The following is a 19,896-nucleotide window of genomic DNA, read 5'->3' on the forward strand; positions in this document are numbered from 1 at the left end:
ATATATAAGAAAAATTTCCTCTAACAAGATGAAACTTCTCATATGTCAACTACAAACAAAACTTAGCTATTGTATTCACATTGTCTATATCCATCTATATAAACCATTCAATCTGTACACAGAAGATTTTAAGCCTAAGCTATTCATACCTGAGATGCTGATTGCTCTCTAGGCGGTGGTGCTTTAAAATATGCTGAACCTGAAACATCATAAGTTCAAGTTGTAGTGGAATATTTTTAAGACTAATTCCATAGGCATAAGTCTATGGCTCTTCTCCATCAAATTGTTAATAGCTTAAATTACAATATATCAAAAAAATCTCTAAGCAACAAGGAGAGTGAGAAGAACGTGTGAATGAGTGCGAAGAAGAGTGAGAGAGGAGATAAATGAGAGATGGAAAGCACAGGAAAACAAGGAGGGGATAAATAAGGTGGAGTAAGAATGGAATGAATGGAAGAGAGGGAGATAGAAGAATTTTATGGAAGTAAATAGAGAAGAGAAGAGAAGAGAAGAGAAGAGAAGAGAAGAGAAGAGAAGGAAGAGAAGAGAAAAGAAAAGAAAAGAAGACAAGAGATGAGAAGATAAAAGGAGGGGCAGGAGAACAAGAATGACAAGAATGGCAAGTATGGAGGAGATGGAGATGGAGATGGAGATGGAGATGGAGATGGAGGAGGAGGAAGAGGAGGAGGAGGAGGAGGAGGAGGAGGAGGAGGAGGAGGAGGAGGAGGAGGGAGAGGAGGAGGAGGAGGAGGAGGAGGAGGAGGAGGAGGAGGAGGAGGAGGAGGAGGAGGAGGAGATGGAGGAGGAGGAGGAGGAGGGAGGAGGAGGAGGAGGAGGAGGAGGAGGAGGAGGAGGAGGAGGAGGAGGAGGGATGGAGGAGGGAAGAGGAGGAGGAGATGGAGGAGGAAGAGATGGAAAAGGAGGAGGAGAGGAGGAGACGGAGGAGGGGAAAGAGGAAAAGAAAAAACAAGAGACCACAGCCAGCCAAAAAATCACACTGATATATGAGAGAAAGTGATAGGAAAAGAAAAGGGTTAAAGGATAAGGGATATACGAGAAGGGAGAAGGAAGAAGGGAGAAGAAAGAGAGAGAGGGAGAGGGGAGAGAGCGGAGAGGAGAGGAGAAAGCGAGACAAGAGAGAAAGAGAGAGAGAGAAGAGAGCAGAGAGGGGAGAGGAGAAGAGAGGAGAGGAGGAGAGAGAGAGAGGAGAAAGAGAGAAGAGAAGAGGAGAGAGGAGAGAGAGAGAGAGAGAGAGAGAGAGAGAGGAGGAGAGAGAGAGTGAGGAGAGAGAGTGAGAGAGAGAGTGAGGAGAGAGTGGAGAGGGAGAGAGAGAGTGAGAGGAGAGATGAGAGGAGAGAGAGATGAGGAGAGAGAGAGAGGGAGAGAGAGAGGGAGGGAGAGAGAGGTAGAGAGAGAGAGTGAGAGAGAGAGTGAGAGTGAGAGGAGAGGGAGAGGGAGAGGGAGAGGAGGGAGAGAGAGGGGAGAGAGAGGGAGAGGAGGAAGGAGAGAGAGGAGGGAGGGAGGGAGGGAGGGAGGGGAGGGAGGAGAGGGAGGGAGAGAGAGGAGAGGAGAGAGAGAGAGAGAGAGAGACGAGAGAGAGAGAGAGAGAGGGAGAGAGAGAGAGAGAGAGAGGAGAGATGGAGAGGAGAGGAGGGAGAGGAGAGGAGAGAGAGAGGGAGAGGAGAGGGAGGGGAAGAGAGAGAGAGAGAGGAGAGAGAGAGAGAGAGAAGAGGGGAGGGGGAAAGAGTGAGATTTGAGATGAGAGTGAGAGTGAGATGAGATTTGAGGGTGGGGAGTGAGTGAGGGGGAAAGTAAAGAGTGAGTAAAGAGAGGGGAGGGAGAGAGAGAGGGGAGAGAGTGGGAAAAGAGAGAGAGTGAGAGAGAGAGTGGAGAGAGGAGGAGAGGAGAGAGAGGGGAGGGGGGAGAAAAGAGAGAGGGGAGAGAGAAAAGAGAAGGGGAGAGAGAAGGGGGAGAGAGAAGAGAGCGACAGAAGAGAGAGGAGAGACAAAACGAGAGAGAGAGAGAGACGAAAAGAGAGAGAGGGGACAGAGAGAGAGAAAAAGGGGAAAAGAGAAGAGAGGGGAAGAGGAGGGGGAGAGAGGGGAGAGAGAGAGAGGGGGGAAAGAGGGAGAGAGAGAGGGGAGGGGAAGGATGAAAGGAGAGAGAGAGGAAGAGTGAAAAGTGAGAGGGGTGAAGTGAAGGGGGAGAGAGAGACAGTGAGAGAGACCCCCAGTGAGAGGGGAGAAATGAGAGAGAAAAACCGTGAGAGAAGACAGGGAGAGGAGGGGAGAGTGAGAAGAGAGAAGAGGAGTTTAGAGAGAGAGTGAAAATAGAGGAGAGAGTGAGATGGGAAGAGAGAGTGAGAAGAGGAGAGAGAGTGAGATAGAGAGAGAAAAGAGAGAGAGAGAGAGTGAGTGATTTGAGGGGTTTGAGTGAGTGATTTGTTTTTTTTTTTTGAAGTGAGAGGGGAGAGAGAGAGAGAGAAAAGGGGAGGGGAGAGAAAAGAGAGAGAGAGGAGAGAGAGTGGAGTAAAGAGGGGGTAAGAGGGGAGAGGAGAGAGAGATGAGAGAGAGAGTGAGAGGTGAGAGAGAGAGTGAGAGAGTGAGAGACAGAGAGAGACAGAAAAAAGGAGAGAGCAGAAACAGAGAGGAGACAAAAAACCCAGAGAGAGAGACAGAGACAGGGGACGAGAGCCCAGAGACGAGCCCAAGAGAAAAGACAAAAACAAAAGAGACAGACGGGAGAAGAGAAAGACAGACAGACAGACAGACAGACAACAGACAGACAGACAGACAACAAAACAACAGACAGAGAGAGAGAGAGAGAGAGAGAGAGAAAAGAGAGAGGAGAGAAAAGAGAGAAGAAAAAGGAGAGGAGAGGGGAGAGAAAGAGAGAAAACAGAAGAAAAAGAAACAGAACAGACAGACAGAGGGAGAAGGGGGGGGGGGAAGAGAGAGGGGAAAAGAGAAAAAAGAGAGAGGAAAAAGAGAAAAGAGAGAGAGAGAGAGAGAGAGAGAGAGAGGGGAGGGAGAGAGAAAAGAAAAGGAAAGGGGAGAGGGGAGAGGGGGAGAGGGGAAAAAGGGGGAGAGGAGAAAACAAAAAGAGACAGACAGAGAGACGGGACAGAAAAGACAGCCCAGAGGACAGCCCGAGAGACGGGACAGGAGGGGAAGAGAGAGGGGAAAACAAAAGGACAGAGAGACAGAGAGGGGAGAGAAAACCAAAAGGGGACAGAGACAAGAAAACAGAGAAGAGTTAGAAAACGAGACAGAACAAGACGGGACAGAGCCAGAACAGAAGGGGACAGAAAAAACAGGGGACAGACAGAGACAGGCCCGGAGACGACAGAGACAGAGACAGGGGACAAGAAAAGAAAGACAGGGGACAGAAAGACAGAGGGGACGAGAGGACTCAGAGACCCAGCAACTACCATCTTTTTATAAAATTTGAAAATAACTTTTGAAAGAAAATTTTACATAGTATCTTTAAAATCCAGGTTAAAATTAAAAGTGTACTACATCACTCCCCTTTCACACAAGAAATGCAACTGATGAAAACCCCCTTTAATTTCCCTCCCAAATGAACATTCATCCCTCAAGCCGCCAAATGCACTACAAAGAAATTTTAGAAATTTTCTTTTTTGTCACTACTGGAAAAAAAGAAAAAATAAAATATTTTTAAAAAACCATTAGAATATAGATATCAAGGGGTTTAAAAAATAAAAAATAAATAAATAAAAAATAAAATGAAAAATAAAAAAATAAATATATAAAAGAATAAAAAACTAAAAAAAATAAATAAAAAAATAAATAAATAAACACACTATATAAAAAATTTATATATGTGTTTTACATATAAATTATATATATATATATATTAATTATATATATATATTATATATATAGTATTAATTTTTTGGAAAAGGAACTAAATCAAAAATTTTCCCTGACAAAGAAATCACAAAATCCCCCAGGGAAACATTCCGCTTCCACCTAATGCACATTTGTTTTTAATTATTTTGATTTTCCGACCTTTTCCCAAAACACCAAAGGCAAACCCGGGATGGCAAATTTTCAAAAAAAGCCAAACCCACGGTTTAGTTTAATTCATTAATTTTTTTTCACACAGGTGGCTTTTACAAGGGGCCTTTTCACCAAAAAGTTTAAAACAATAGCCCCCCTATCTCGTTGTTTTTTCCCCTTTTTCCGGGTTTTGGGATATGTTTCATTTTATTTTACAAAAGCTATTAGTTTTTATTAAAAAATATGGTAATTAAAATGTTTAAAAAATAATAATAGCAAGAAACCATACGATAGCATTAGGGAAAAAAAAAAAAAATTTGCAAAAAATCAAGGGAAAGGGGCCCAGGACACTAGGCTACTAATGGGAAATCCTAGGTGACTGAGTAAACCCCTTTGGGGCCATCTATGGGGTAATACGTTTGACTAAACGAACTAAAGTGAAAAACAATTTCCCGGGGGCCCATGAAAAAAGAATTTTGTTTTATTTTCCCCAAATTTAAAAACCCCTTGTTTTGAGACAGATAATAACGGGTTTTGAAATTTCTGAAAAACCCAAATTTTTTTTAATAAAACCTTACAACTCTATGAACCCCCAACAGGTTACGTTTTCCTTAATCCCTCACTTCAAACTACAATCATTTTTTTTTCAGCCTTTATTTCCCAAAGAGGATATACTTTTTACTCTAAAGAAACCCAAAGAAGGGGAAAGGGTGGGGGTTTCATGTACCGAACTTTAAAACCCTCAAGCCAAATGGAATGATGTAAAGGGAGTCCAGATTTCATAAAAATTAAAAGGGAATTCAGGTGCCGAAGCTATCATTCTAATCCAGGATGATATGAAATACATTAAGTTTCATAATACATATAGTTTTAATACACTAAAAAACTATCTGTATATGAAAAGGGCCAAATACAAAGAAGCTTTATATATAAAATAAGCAACCCAAAACAAAAAGGGGGTCCTAATAACTTTTAAGGGGAACTAAAGGAATGAATATTAAAAAAAAAAAAAAAGGAAAAGGGACCCTCCTCTTGTCCCCAACGAATTTTGAAACAAAGTTATAAACAAAAAGAAACTTTTTTGGGCTAGACAATGTTAAAAAGGAAGAAAGTTCAAAAAAATGGAATTGCTCCTAACAAAAAAAAATTTGCATTTAATTTTTTCAGATTTTTTCGGGTTTTCCAGTTACAATATTCCTAGGGACTTGAATTCCCAAAAATGAGTTTCAAAATTCTATTTTTTACAAGTTTTTAAAACTGCTTGGTGGAAGCTTTTCATAATTGTAACATAAAAATTTGCTACATCACAAAATGATTTGAAGATAAAAAATCCCAAAATCCCCTTTTCAATGAGGCCCCAAATAAAAAAAAAAGGTTTCAATTTAGCCCACTATAAATTCTCATCTGAACCATGTGGGTATTTAGTAATGGAATGCAATTTATCTCACATCGCTTACCTTTTAAAACAGTAAAAAAAACCTTTTAATATGTTTAAATTAAAAGAACTACATCAATGAGAATTTTACGCAAAATGTTGGTTTATGCAACAGCAAAAAGGGGGCCAGTGGGACCCTTGAATGGGAAAAACCTTTGTCTGGAGGTCTAGGGTTTTTACTCACACTATATCAGTAAAGGACATTAGGGTGTAGAGAAGTAAGTAGTACTATAAATGAAAACTAAAAAAAGAAGAAAAAAATTCCACTAAAAGAGAATTTCCTCGTCTCTTTTGTCAACAGCCATCCCAGTTACCATGTTTCAAAAACCAGAAAATTTGGCAAAAAAATTTCCAGTATAATCCCTTATTAGTGCAACTGAATATAGAGAGAAAATTAAATCATAAAAACTAAAAGTAAAAAACAAAAACCCTTTCACTAAAATCAGTAAAATATCAATCGAAAAAAAGTGACACAGCTCTCCCGGGCAAAGAAAGTTGAATTTTCCCCCATTTTTTGTTCTTTTTAAACTTCTGTATATACCTCTAAAATTTGGGTACCCCTTAATGGTTTGTAAAATCTCCTACCAAAAAAGAAGCAGTCATTCCAAAAGGTGAGCCCCATGGCATTGGAGGTGTGTATTTGTATATGTTAGTCAAATGGCCTTTTGTTAATCATAAAATTTTGATGAGGTATCATTGTCAACTTGAAATTTATTTTTTTATTTCTAGAAAGTATTATACCTAAAAAAATAAAAAATCAATTTTTTAGAGTATCAGTAATGAGCTTAAAAATAATCATAGGATTTTTTTTTGTTTTGCCATCTTTTTTTCCGAAAACTCAATAAAACCCCAAAAACGAGCTCTTGCTCTATGCTGCGACGGCAAGGGAATTTACCTTTGTAAACCAAAAAAACCAAAAAAAGTATTCCATTTTTATGGGAACCCGATGGGAAAAATACTAATAAAAAAGGTGCAAAAAAACCCCTTTTGCATTTATTTTTGGATTTAAAATGTATCTCGAAATCTTTTTCACAAAGTATCAGGCATTTTTTTTCCTTAATGCAGATAAAGAAAAACCTCTACACAAAGATAACCAAATTTTGATGTAAAAATCAAAGTTATTTTACAAAAATACAAATATATCATAAGAAAATTCACATATGGGTTCAAGCAAGGGATGTTGGAAATACATAAAAAAATTATATGATTTTTTTGTTTTTCACTATAACCCAATTTACTTTTTAATAATGGTTAAAATACGATTTCATGACTTTTGCATTTTTAAAAACTGAATGACAAATAATTGAAAAAACCTAGAAAAAATTTGGCTTTGCAGATTCAAATTGTTACATGTATAATCACCTTTTTTTTTTTTTTTTTTTAAATGGCAAAAAAATTTTATTCTTCAAACCAGTAAACATCATCAATATCTTTTTCATATTAAAAAACCCCAAAATTTAAGGGGGAAAAATTTTAGTATAAAAAATTTCCAGAAAGTCAAATCATTTCACATTTTTTAAGGGTTTAACAGTGCAGTTAATATAGTATAGTTCACATAATAAAAAAAAAGCACAACGTTGCTTTTCCACTGTCAGCCATTTTCCCTTACCCTATTATCCGGGCATTTCAGTATTTCTCCAGCAAGGAACTGGCATAAACCCCGCTGGGAAGGACCCCTCCCCGGTGATTAGGCCTCCATGTCTTCCGAAATAAGTTCCCCCATAATTTTTAAAAAAAGGGTACAAAGGTCTATCAAGGGGCAAGCCCCTTTTCGACATTTTTGTATCATGAAACAAAAGTAGCGTCCACAAAAATACCCGGTACTGTTTTGGGAAAAAAACTCTCCCCATTCCCCCAAAATCATTCCCGTGCCATCATTCTACACGTAATAATTGTTCCCCTCTCTTCCTCTTTCGAATGGAATGAGTTTGGGTTTGTAATCTGAGTACTGTATTTTTTGATTTTTTTCCAGTCCACCCAAACTTTTCCTCTCTCACATTCCCTAAGCAAAAAAAAAACTATTAACATCACATTCGACAAAACTTTTATTTTATTATACATTACATAAAATACTTTCATCAAAGCATTTTTCCTGTTTTTTGGAAAAAGTATTTTTTTTCATTAATAGTATACCCCTTTTCATGGTAATTTATCCCTTTTGCCTTTATAAGCAAGGGGAAAATGTAAAAAATTTTCAAACTTGTGCTCTTTTTGCTTTTTATTTTTTTGACAAAAAAATACACATTTTCTTATTGTAAAATCAAGGCTTGAAATGTAGGAAACAAAAAAAAAGACAGAGAAAAGACAGAGACAGACTAAAAAAATACATACATACATAATATATATATATATAAATATTATATATTATATAATATTATAATAATATATATATAATATGTATATTACATATATTTATAAAATTTTTTATATATATATATTTATATAAATAAAATTTTTATATATAAAATATAATATATATATAATAAAATATATAATATATTTATATAATCTATAATATATAATATAAAAAATATCTAAATTATATTAAATATAAATAATATTTAATAATATATATTTTAATATAATATTATATATAAATATATAAATATTATTTTATATATATTATATATATATATTATATATATATATATAATATACATCTTCATATTTTTTTATATTATTTTTTTTTTTTTATTTTTTTTATTTCACCCCCTTTTTATTCCCATCCTTTTTTAATTTTTTTTTTTTATTTTTTTCCATTTTTTTCCCTTTTTTTTTCCCTTTTTTTTTTTTTTTTATCTTTATTTTTTTTTTTTGTTCTTTTTTTTTTTTTTTTTTTTTTTGTTTTTTTTTTTTTTCCCTTTTTTTTCTTTTTTTTTTCCCCTTTTTTTTACCCCCCCCTTTTTTTTTTTCCCCCCCCTTTTTTTTTTTTTTTCCATTTCCCTTTTTTTTTTTTTTTTGGTTGGTTTTATAAATATCATTAATATATATAATTTTTTATTTAGATAATTTTTAATCTATATATAAAATATATATATACTATCATAATATATATTATTAATAATATATATATATATATATTATATATAACTATATATATATATACATATATCTAATATAAATACATATTATATTATTATATAGAAATATCTTATAATATATATTATAAATGTGTGTCGTTGTGTATATATTAAATATATAGATATATATATTATACTATATATATATATACATATAATCTATATATATATATGTGTGTGTGTGGGTAGTATGTAATATATATATATATATAATATGTATTATTATAGTATATACATAATATATATATCTATAGTATATATTACATATATATACATATGGGTGTGCATATATAATACATAACGAATATATATATATATAAATATAATAGATAGAGATAGATAAATATATATATATATATATAGATATATATGCATAGTAGATATAGTATTATATATATATATATATATAAATCTATTATTACAATAGCATATATACATATATATATAATATATATATAACAATATATATATGAATATATATGATATATACATTACATATATATATACATTATACTATACAGATTATAAATATATATACATAATATACCCTAATAGACATAATATACACATATATATACATAGGTATACAATATACAAATAGCACATAAGATATATACATGATAATACATATATACATATAAACATTATAACATATCATACAAATTATACATATATACATAATAGTACAGAATATACATATATATGCATATATACCAATTATTACATATAGAACATAGATACAAATATACATATTACAAATATAAATATATAATATATTACAAATATACATATATATACGATAGATACAAAAATACAATATATACATATATACAAATATACATATATTACAAAATATACAAATATACATATATATAAATAATACATTACATATATACAATATATATCCATAATTATATATACATATATATCCATAAGATATATAATATTATACATACATATGTATATATATATATGATATATATATATATATTTATATATATATATATATATATATATATATTACAGGCTAGATATAACATCGATATACATAAAATTTTATATAACAATTATATAACCCTATATACATGAATAAATAGATAGATAGATAGATAGATAGACAGAGATAAACAAAGACAAAAACAAACAGACAGACCATCAGTACAAAAAAAAAAAAAAAATCCAGTAGTCGTCCCTCTCATAAAGCATTACTTTGAATTTGTATTTTCTAAACACAAATTAGAAATGGATTTCAAGAATCAGAAAATTATATATAATAATTTATTGGTTCCAATATTTTCATTCACAAAGAACTTTGTTGAACTCTGATTCAATGTATGAATGTTTTTTGCAGTCAACTCGAACACAACCATTATTTATGTTCAACAATTAGAATAGAAAATCAGACAGAAAATATAAACGTCATCATCTGAAATTCCGCTGGGTACAATCATTGAGGTACTGGAAACACAAGCTATTTAATGTAACATATGCCTGAAACAGTAAAATGGATTCTTTTCATGCACTGCGACTTGATAATTTTCTAACTAAACATCCCACGTTTCACAAGTTGGGAAACCTATGCCGGGTGGCAAGACCAGGATAAACAAGGACAACATGATTATTATGACATCTAAACCACCCTATATTATATTTGTTACTAACGATGATAAAGATCATCACAATTACTATAATTACCAAATTATTCCTTATCTAGGACACTATTTTAAATCATGGACACAGATATTGCCACTTCTCTAAAGCCAGCAAGGACAACACGTTTAAGGGCATCATCCCGTGGATCTGGAGTCGAGACTGTACAAGATCAAAACTGCACACAACCAGAGCCACTCCCGTCAAAAAGTACCTGTGGTGTAGCAGGGCAAGCCGCGTGGAATAAGGGAAGATGACCCAGACCACTTTGGCGGTTATTTTCCTAATATTTCTTTCATAAACAAATATGAAAAAAGAATATGGTTTTGTTTTTTTCGTACTTCTAGTAAAACTATTACCACTTGAGTGTAACAACATAATGACGCTTATAATGGATCAATAGTACAATATCATTCTTACACAATAAGCCAATAGCTGGCTTAAACTATAATCACAATATATAAAAACTAAAAAATTACCAAAATAAAAATGTTGCTAGAGCAAAAAGAGGGCAAAGAAAGATCATACAACAATGGCCACACTGGCTGGTTTGTTAGAAATAACAAACTCCTGAGAGCCACACTGCATTAGCATCCATCAGGGAGCACAACAAGCAAAATTCAAGTAGGCTAAAACTATAGTTGCACAGTACTGTACAGTCAGTGTGACAGTAACCTTAACAATCAAATTTCTATACAGTTCCCTCCCTATCAATGGATCACTTTAGCACTGTATCACTTTATTAAATTTTGTAGAATCTTAAATCAATTTATGAAAAAAAATTCTTGCATGTTTCATAATGCTAATAAAGACTTATCTCAGGTTCCTCAGCTGTAGGTTGGATTTGGAAGAAAAAGTCCTGGTGATGACTTTATTAGACATTTAGCTAAACCAATTTAGACAAATTTACGGTGGGTTTACTGTATTTATCAATATTAATCATGGCCCATGCACATGTGAAAAAATTAGAATGCAGTTCTGTACACTTAACACCAGCTGTCGAGTCATGTTGACAGCTTACTCATAAAATTTAAACACATTTTACACTCATGTCTCTACACTAAGATTTATTACAGAATGTCTTATTTCATTAAAAAAAAATAATTTAACAAATTTTACATCAAACATTAAAATGTTTAATTATTACATGCCAGAAGCAATATTTCATATTCATGTGCAATGCAGACAAATATCATTGGGTATTGGTATGAACAGCCTTTCTAAAAATAACTTTTTTAAAATATTTGATAAGACTGAAAATTCTCAAGAATATAATAAGTGAATAATAAATAAATAAAAAAAATGTTTAGTACAAATTGGCCTTACCAAATACATTTTCTTTTTCTTTTTCTTTTTTTTCTTTGTACACTGCACCTGGCAGGTAACCTCACTGCTGTGCAAAATTCATACTTGGCAACTGAGGCACTGTCAGGAGTGCACAGCCACTCACTTTGACTAGCCATTACTCTATGTCATGCTGGGGGATTTGCTGCATGTCTTGCACACACTCTACACACCTTCACTACCTACTTACTCTAAACATTTCTATCTTTATCTTGTCTGTGCCATGTTACCACACTTTACTCTCTTCCGTACAGTGGAACCTCTAAAGAAAATTAACCACAAATCATTCAGTACAAACATAAGGAATGCTAGAAAAAAAGGTAAACAAAAATACAGGTTATCTCCCCCTCCACTTCCAACTGTTTATATTGTCCTTCTCTAATCTCTTTATCTAATTTTGAATACTAAAGGAACTGGGAAGTGGGAACAGAATTCATTCAGGAGTGACATTTGAAGGCCAAAAGTATTCTAGTATGTAAAATAATGTCTTAATTATTAATTCTGAACCGCTGAATAAAAGTTTTTAGTATTTTTATAATCTTTTCACATCAACTTTATTCAGAACATTTAAAATTACAAAAGATTGCCGTCACTATATTGTAACCAGATCTATTGTATCAATACCAAGTCAAAGCAAAAATGGTGTTTTTTTGAAGACATCAATCACCATTTTGGCAATACCAAGAAAAGGAATGACACTTTAAAGCCTCCTGATTACATTTACTAATGAATCACAAAACTTCTCAGCTGCTTCATGAATTGAATCTTGAAGTTGTAATTTTCCCTCTATTACTTGAAGATAATTACTAGAGACCTATTATCTAAACAATTTCGTAAACAGCTCTAGATTAATCAAAGAGTCTGGCAATAATGGTCTCATAAAAGTATCATTATCAAAAGTACTTTTCAAGAGATTCTCTATAAACTGTTACTGTATAAAGAACACAACAATCTGCTTCTTAAATAGCTTTGTTTGTTATCTAGGTTTTTACTCAATTTGTAAATGCCGAGATTGCAAACCTTATGCAATATTAAAAGACGCTGGAGTTATTAACTACTTCTTAGTACCTCCTGTGATAGTCATGCTATGATGATGACACACACTGTAGGTCACTAATGGATTAAATTTGGCCGCAAAATAGGTGACAGGAAGGTCTTGTTATGGGGGAAAAAAAATTACATGGAGGTGTTAGACAGGAACATCTCACCATGGGAAATTGTAGCCGAGTGGCAAGTTATGGGAACATCTCGTCATAAATACTACAAACATACTACATACTACAGAGATTGACTCTGTGGGCCTTCATTGCCACCAGTCCATGAGGGTGGAATGTTCCATCCATGAGCCATGCCTGGGGAGGACACTATAGCCAAATGCAGGAACCTACCTACTAATCACATTGGTAAGTGTATTTCACATTCTATTCCCTTTTTCTCTACTATCTCAATCAGGATTTTTTTCTCAGAATCCCTGATATTCACTTAGAATCTTACTAACCGCAAACACGCGGTTAGTAAGTAAATGGCTTGCCGTCCAAAGCCGGCAAGCCATTTTCTTAATGTCTTTATCATCATAAATAAGTCTCTTCCACTAGTAAATCAGATCCTGTTTGGCAAGTTTCCTCCAGCCCCACTTACCATACAATCCCGAAAGCCCTATTCCCATTGCCGGACCTCTTCCCCCTATGCCATTCATGATGACATAGATGCCCCAATCACACGTCCCATCGAACCCTCCCCCCCCCCATCTCCCCTTCTCAATCTGTACTATTAATTTTCATGCAGTCTTTGGAATTTGATATGCAAGTGTGTACGTGTACGTGTACGTGTGTGTACGTGTACGTGTACGTGTATGTGTGTACGTGTACGTGTGTGTGTACGTGCACGCATGTGTACGTGTACGTGTGTGTGTACGTGCACGCATGTGTACGTGTATGTGTGTTTGTGTACGTGTACATGTTTTGTGTGCACATGTACGTGTGTACGTGTACATGTGTGTACTGTGCGTGGTGTACGTGTACTGATGTAGTGTACGTGTGTATGTGTACATGTGTGTACATGTACGTGTGTGTACGTGTAGTGTGTGCGTGTACGTGTGTGCGTGTATGTGTGTGTGTACTTGTGTGTACTTGTGTGTACCTGTGTGTGTGTGTACGTGTGTAATGTGTGTGTACGTATGTGTGTACGTGTGTGTGTACGTGTGTATGTGTGTGTACGTATGTGTGTACATGTACATGTGTACGTGTATGTGTGTGTATGTGTGATGTGTACGTGTGTATGTGTGTATGTGTATGTGTGTGTGTACATGTACGTGTGTACGTGTACGTGTGTGTACGTGTACATGTGTGTACATGCATGTTTACATGTGTGTGTATGTGTCTGTGTGTGTGTATGTGTCTGTGTGTGTATGTGTCTGTGTGTGTGTATGTGTCTGTGTGTGTATGTGTCTGTGTGTGTATGTGTCTGTGTGTGTATGTGTCTGTGTGTGTATGTGTCTGTGTGTGTATGTGTCTGTGTGTGTATGTGTCTGTGTGTGTATGTGTGTGTGTGTGTATGTGTCTGTGTGTGTGTATGTGTCTGTGTGTGTGTGTGTGTGTGTGTGTGTGTGTGTGTTGTGTGTTTGTGTGTGTGTCTGTGCGTGTGTATGTCTGTGTGTATATGTGTCTGTGTGTATATGTGTCTGTGTGTATATGTGTGCCTGTGTGTATATGTGTGCCTGTGTGTATATGTGTGTCTGTGTGTATATGTGTGTGTGTGTGTGTGTGTGTGTGTGTGTGTGTGTGTGTAGATGTGTATGAGTGTAGATGTGTATGAGTGTAGATGTGTATGAGTGTACATGTGTATGAGTTTACATGTGTATGAGTTTACATGTGCGTGTGTACATGTGTATGAGTGTGTGTGTGTGTGTACGTGTGTATGTGTACGTGTACGTTGTGTACGTGTGTGTACGTGTAACGCTGTGTGTACGTATGTGTTTGTATACATGTACATGTACGTGTGCACATGTACGTGTGTACGTGTATGTGTGTACGTGTACGTGTGTACGTGTACGTGTATGTGTGTACGTGTACGTGTATGTGTGTACGTGTATACGTGTGTGTGTACGCGTGTGTGCACCTGTGTGCACATGCATGTTTGCATGTGTTTACATGTGTGTGTGTGTGTGTGCGTGTGTAAGTTATGTGTACGTTTGTGTGTACGTGTGTACTTTTGTATGTGCGTGTGCGTGTGTGTGCGTGTGTACGTGTGTACATGTACGTGTGTACGTGTGTATGCTGTGTGTACGTGTGTACGTGTACGTGTACGTGTACGTGTGTACGTGTACGTGTATGTGTACGTGGTGTACGTGTACGTGTGTGTGTACGTGTACGTGTGTGTGCACCTGTGTGTGCACATGCATGTTTACATGTGTGTGTACATGTGTTTGTGTGTGTGTACATTGTGTGTGCATTTGTGTGTGTGCATTTGTGTGTACATACATGTGTGTATGTGTGTACATGTGTGTGTGTACATGTGTGTATGTGTACATGTGTGTATGTGTACGTGTGTATGTGTACGTGTGTGTGTGTGTGTACGTGTGTGTGTGTGTGTGTACGTGTGTTGTGTGTGTGTGTGTGTGTATGTGTGTACATGTGTGTGTACATGTGTGTGTACATGTGTGTGTACATGTGTGTGTACATGTGTGTACATGTGTGTACATGTGTGTACATGTGTGTGTACATATGTGTACATGTGTGTACATATGTGCATATGTGTATATGTGAATATATATATGTGAATATATGTATGTGTATATGTGCATGTGTATCTGTATGTGTATGTGTATCTGTTTAAGTATAAGTATCCATGCATCTGTGTTTATGTGTATAGGTATGTGTGTCTGCATGTGCATATCCATGTGAATGTATATGTGTTTGCTATGATGGGTATGTTTTTATGTGTACATGTATATAAATGTGTGTATATTTGTAAATGTACATTCAAATTCATGTAGATGTATATGTGTTTGTGTATATGGATGAATGCATGCGTGTGTACGTGCATGTGTGCATATGTGAATGTGCATATACATGTACATGTACGTGTATGTATACATGTATATGCATGTGTACCTATATCTTTACATGTACATGTATGTGTATATGTACATGTATGTGTACATGTAAGTGTAAGTGTATGTCTATGTGTGTAAAAGTGTATGCTTGTCAGCATGTCTGTATTTCCATCTACATCTACATTGTCTAGGTATCTGAGTCTGCAAATCTGCATCAAATGCATTTGCTTGTCTGCATCAGCATTACCTGTGTCTGCATGTCCCCCTGTTAACACCTACATTTCCAAATTTCTGTGTGCTCTCCATTGCAGGGTGTCTTGTATGTCTTTGCCTGCAGCTCTGTGGTTCTGAAGTCTGCAGTCTGTAGGTCTTTATGTCTGCATGTCAGCTGGTCAGCAGATTCTGTGTATCTCTGTCCATGTCTGAGGACTGCATCTGTAAGCACATGTTGGTCTGCCCTTTTGGGGTTTTAAATGTCTGCGTGTGTGTGACTCTGCATTCTTGTCGCTGACTCTGCATTTCTTTATCTGCATGCATGTCTGCGCCTGCATCTGTGCATGAGTATCTGTGCATCTCCATCCAAGTATATGATCAAGATAAAGATGAATTACACAGACACAAAGGAGCACATTAAAAATTATATTTTCTCATTGTTGATTTTCTATAAAAAATATGGGAGACTTTGCAAATATCAGTCTCTAATATGTATGAACAGTAATCTATTGTTTTTTTCAAAAACTGTTATCAAGCTTAGAAGACTGAGCTTCACTGTCTTATTATTTTCCATAACGTGTAGATTCTTAATAATGTACCGAGACCATCAGGGTAGAAAAAATGATTTGAAGTTCAAATTTGATTTCCCTTTTTTTTTTTCTTTTTTTTTTATTATTGCCTGCATCAAAAATTTTTTTCGAGAGTGAGCATGTGGATTACAAAGGGGAGTGAAAGGCACACATATATGTTTCAGGTTTATAGCTGCTTCAGTTTTAAATTGCTTTTAATTTTCAATGTCTCCCTTTTTTTTATAACGGAAACCTATTTCATTCACCTTTATAAATCTAATAAATAATCCTTGGGGTATTATCATAGGGGTACTAGATTTCCTTCTGGGTTCTGTCTTTCCCTACTTCTAATGCTAAAACAGTGACTTTTTGAACGAATTTTCATAAGCCTGAATTATCAAAAGAAAAAATAACCATTAGTTTCTATTTTTTTTCAACTTATAACAAGATGAATGAGATGAAATTATATGATTTTCCTAATACATACATCAAAATATCTTCAAATATCTAAATCACAATTTGAACATCACTACAAATATGGCAGCAAAATCTATATCACGGTTGGTAAATATTTACAAGATCATGCTTGAGCCATGGGCTGCATCTTCATCTCTTTGACAAAATCCAACAAACTTCCAACTTACATTCTGGCAAAGTAAGAGCTCTTCTTCCTAACTGTTGATTGAAGTTTAAAAAAGGAATCAGTTTAGCTTTTACTATGTCAGTACAGGCTATATCTGCACCTTCAACAGGATGGAAATTAAACTGTAGCCTTTCAACCACAGATCACAGTAACTTCCAAATGGAGTGGGACAGAACATGGTCAATGTAATTACAAGTAAATGTACCCCTGATGTCTTGTAAAGGTTTACCCTGCCACGTTTCAGTTAAAACGTTTAGATATTTTCAATAATATTTCAAAGAATATGTGTACTATTTCCACATCTATCCATGACCAATATTATCAAACCACTGTAGTAAATAGTATCCAAACAAAAAAGCATTGTTTTTTTCATAACCTTACAATAGTTATAGCAGCTCATAAAAAGTATTTAGAAGATATCTGTAGTGGCTCTCAAAACAGCAATTTTTTTTTTTGGTAACACTTGGGTGTTTTCTATTCAAATCCTTTTGAAGGTTCTTATGATCTGTGATAAAACAATTGCAATCTGATGTCCAACCCACAATTCTACAAAAGTTAACAACTTCTAACATAAAATTTGTGAAGATGAAGCTTGAATCAGTCCTTTATTTGATAATAAATCATTTGGGAGACCTACAAGTTCCAAGTGATATTGCTCTGATAACCATTACTGAAGCCCTGACAGGTGCAGAGGCTGTGTGACACCTGGCAACCTAATGGCACAAAGCCAGTGGCAGACATTATGTTGTTTTCCAAATATTTACCGAAACATGCTTCATAAAGAGAAGAAACTCCGGTAGAATTTTCTTGTTCATAACCGTAACCTTTTCCTCTTCCTACAAAAATACCCAGTAAATGTTTAAAAGGGGACACCTGAGTATCTGCCACTAGACTTGCACTGCTAAGGATAACCTCTGCACCTCTCAACACTTCGCAAGGCCACACACCTTCATTGCAATACTCCGGCAAGCAAGGAATTGTCACCTTCTCTGGAAATCTATTAACAAATAAAGAACTAAGTCATCCTCCACTGTGCCAGGATATGTGTTAAAAGGTTCCTTGCCTCTGCCAGAGCACAAAGCCCAGACACCATGGCAGCCGCTCGGCAATATGCCACTCTGACGTTGCTCTTTCGATTGTCGGTCATCCATCACAGATCACGGTAAGTTTCAAGTTGATATGGATGGAACACAGTTAAAAAAAGAAAGGCAAAACTACTAAAACCCATCTCCTATACATTTAGCATATACTTTTTCAACCATGTTCATATCTAAATCAAATGACTTTCCTTTTTACAAACTTAAATTATTAATGTTACATGAATATAACACACACAAAAGTAAATGGCAGAATGCAATGACACAATAAGAATACAAACTAAAAAGAATTATTTTGCATTCCCCTGAAACTTGCAAATTATATCAATTATTATTAGAAAAAAAATACATGACAGGTATGATTGTCAAAAATTAAGTGACATAAATATACCACCTGACATAAAAATGTAAATTTAACATGTGTCATAGGGTGTCATTATGTTTTCAAAATAAAAATGAGTTATGTAATGTCACTGCAATGTCAATTAAGGTGAGCTACACCATGTCATTATGAAGTCAATCAGATATTTTATGAGATGTCATTATGCACCCACATCCATAACTTGCAGTTCCACATAATTTAACTAAAAAATTTACCTTCCACCTAATGACAGCACTAAACACATAACACACACATAACACCGAAACAAGGAACCAAGTCCACATTCATCCACCCCAAAAGCGAAAAATGAAAGAGTACGAGTGAAAAATGAAAAGAAAAAAGAGTGAGAACACGCATCCACCTCACCAAAGCACTCTCATTCATCATGCATTAAAATCATGCAAAAAAAGAGTGATATTTCTTACCAACTGTTGCTTGTGTGCTGCTGGGGTTCATGATTCACCTATGAGGAGGGAGGAGGTGAGGCAAAGAGTGCGAGGTGTGAGGGAGAGAAAACCTCACTCACTCACTCACTCCTTACTCACTCTTTACTCACTCGCCTCCATTCCGAAGGAGGAGAGGAGAGAGAGAGAGAGAAAAATCCACTGCTCTTTCAAACCCATCAACTTCTCCTGCCCAAACTCGTCGGGCACTGGGGTCACCATGGCATCGGGTTCCTCACGTGTCATTTGCGAATACCGAAACAGCGAAATGGATAAAGGAGAGAGAGAGAGAGGACGCGATAATAAGGGTCCGGCGCCGAGAAGGGACGGACGGGAGCAAGAGGGTCAATACTTCCCACTCGCGAGCTCTGCCTCCTTTCTTCTCTCTCTTATCTCGCTTCTTTATCGCTCTCCTTGCTCCTCTCTGGGGCCGACGGGGGGAGGAGGAGAAAAAAGACCCGTGGCAAGTCGGGGCGGGATGGCAAAGCGCCGGGAATCTCACAATGAAAGGGAAACTGTTTGGGGTCCCTTTGCACGCCGCTCGGGGCAATGGCGAGAGAAATGGTCGCAAGCACACACTAGGAGATCTTGCAAGGGGCTTTTGTGCTTGCAGGGACGTGGGGTGCATGTGTGTGGCTGTTTGTAGACGTTTGTGCGGTGGTATGTCAGTGAGAAAATGGTGTTTGTTTTTGGAATAGGTGAGGGTGTGTGTGAACATGTGGCCCTGTGTGCTTGCATGAGAGTGGCATGAGAGTGAATGCAACTGCATGAGAGCATGCGTTTGCGGACGGGAAGAATGCCTGCAATATAACCTGAAATTTTTGGGTGTTTGTATGTGATATTAGAGAACATTTATGTTTCTGTTATCTGCGCATGTGTCATCCTAAATAATGTTCCAGTGATTTTATTTCTGTATTCAGAAAGCATCTTTTAATTAAACCCTATTCAAAACGTGACTTTGGAG

General features: G+C 35.8%; 1 protein-coding gene across 4 annotated transcripts in view; it reads right to left on the minus strand.

Moving 5' to 3' along the window:
- LOC119589881 (trichohyalin-like) overlaps nt 1–19,098 on the minus strand; it is a 103,419-nt gene extending 84,321 nt beyond the window's left edge. For 2 of the 4 annotated variants that reach the window (XM_037938512.1, XM_037938511.1), the window contains exons 1-2: nt 18,915–19,098; nt 150–199 (exon numbers count right to left, since the gene is read on the minus strand). In XM_037938512.1, the coding sequence (XP_037794440.1) occupies nt 150–199; nt 18,915–18,945 (81 nt within the window). In that variant the 5' untranslated portion in view covers nt 18,946–19,098. The remainder of the gene's footprint in view (nt 1–149; nt 200–18,914) is intronic. The other 2 variants (XM_037938513.1, XM_037938514.1) reach the window with 1 other exon arrangement.
- Between the last annotated feature and the right edge of the window lie 798 nt (nt 19,099–19,896).

The sequence above is a fragment of the Penaeus monodon genome, chromosome 26 (genome assembly GCF_015228065.2).
Source record: "Penaeus monodon isolate SGIC_2016 chromosome 26, NSTDA_Pmon_1, whole genome shotgun sequence".
NCBI lineage: Eukaryota > Metazoa > Arthropoda > Malacostraca > Decapoda > Penaeidae > Penaeus > Penaeus monodon.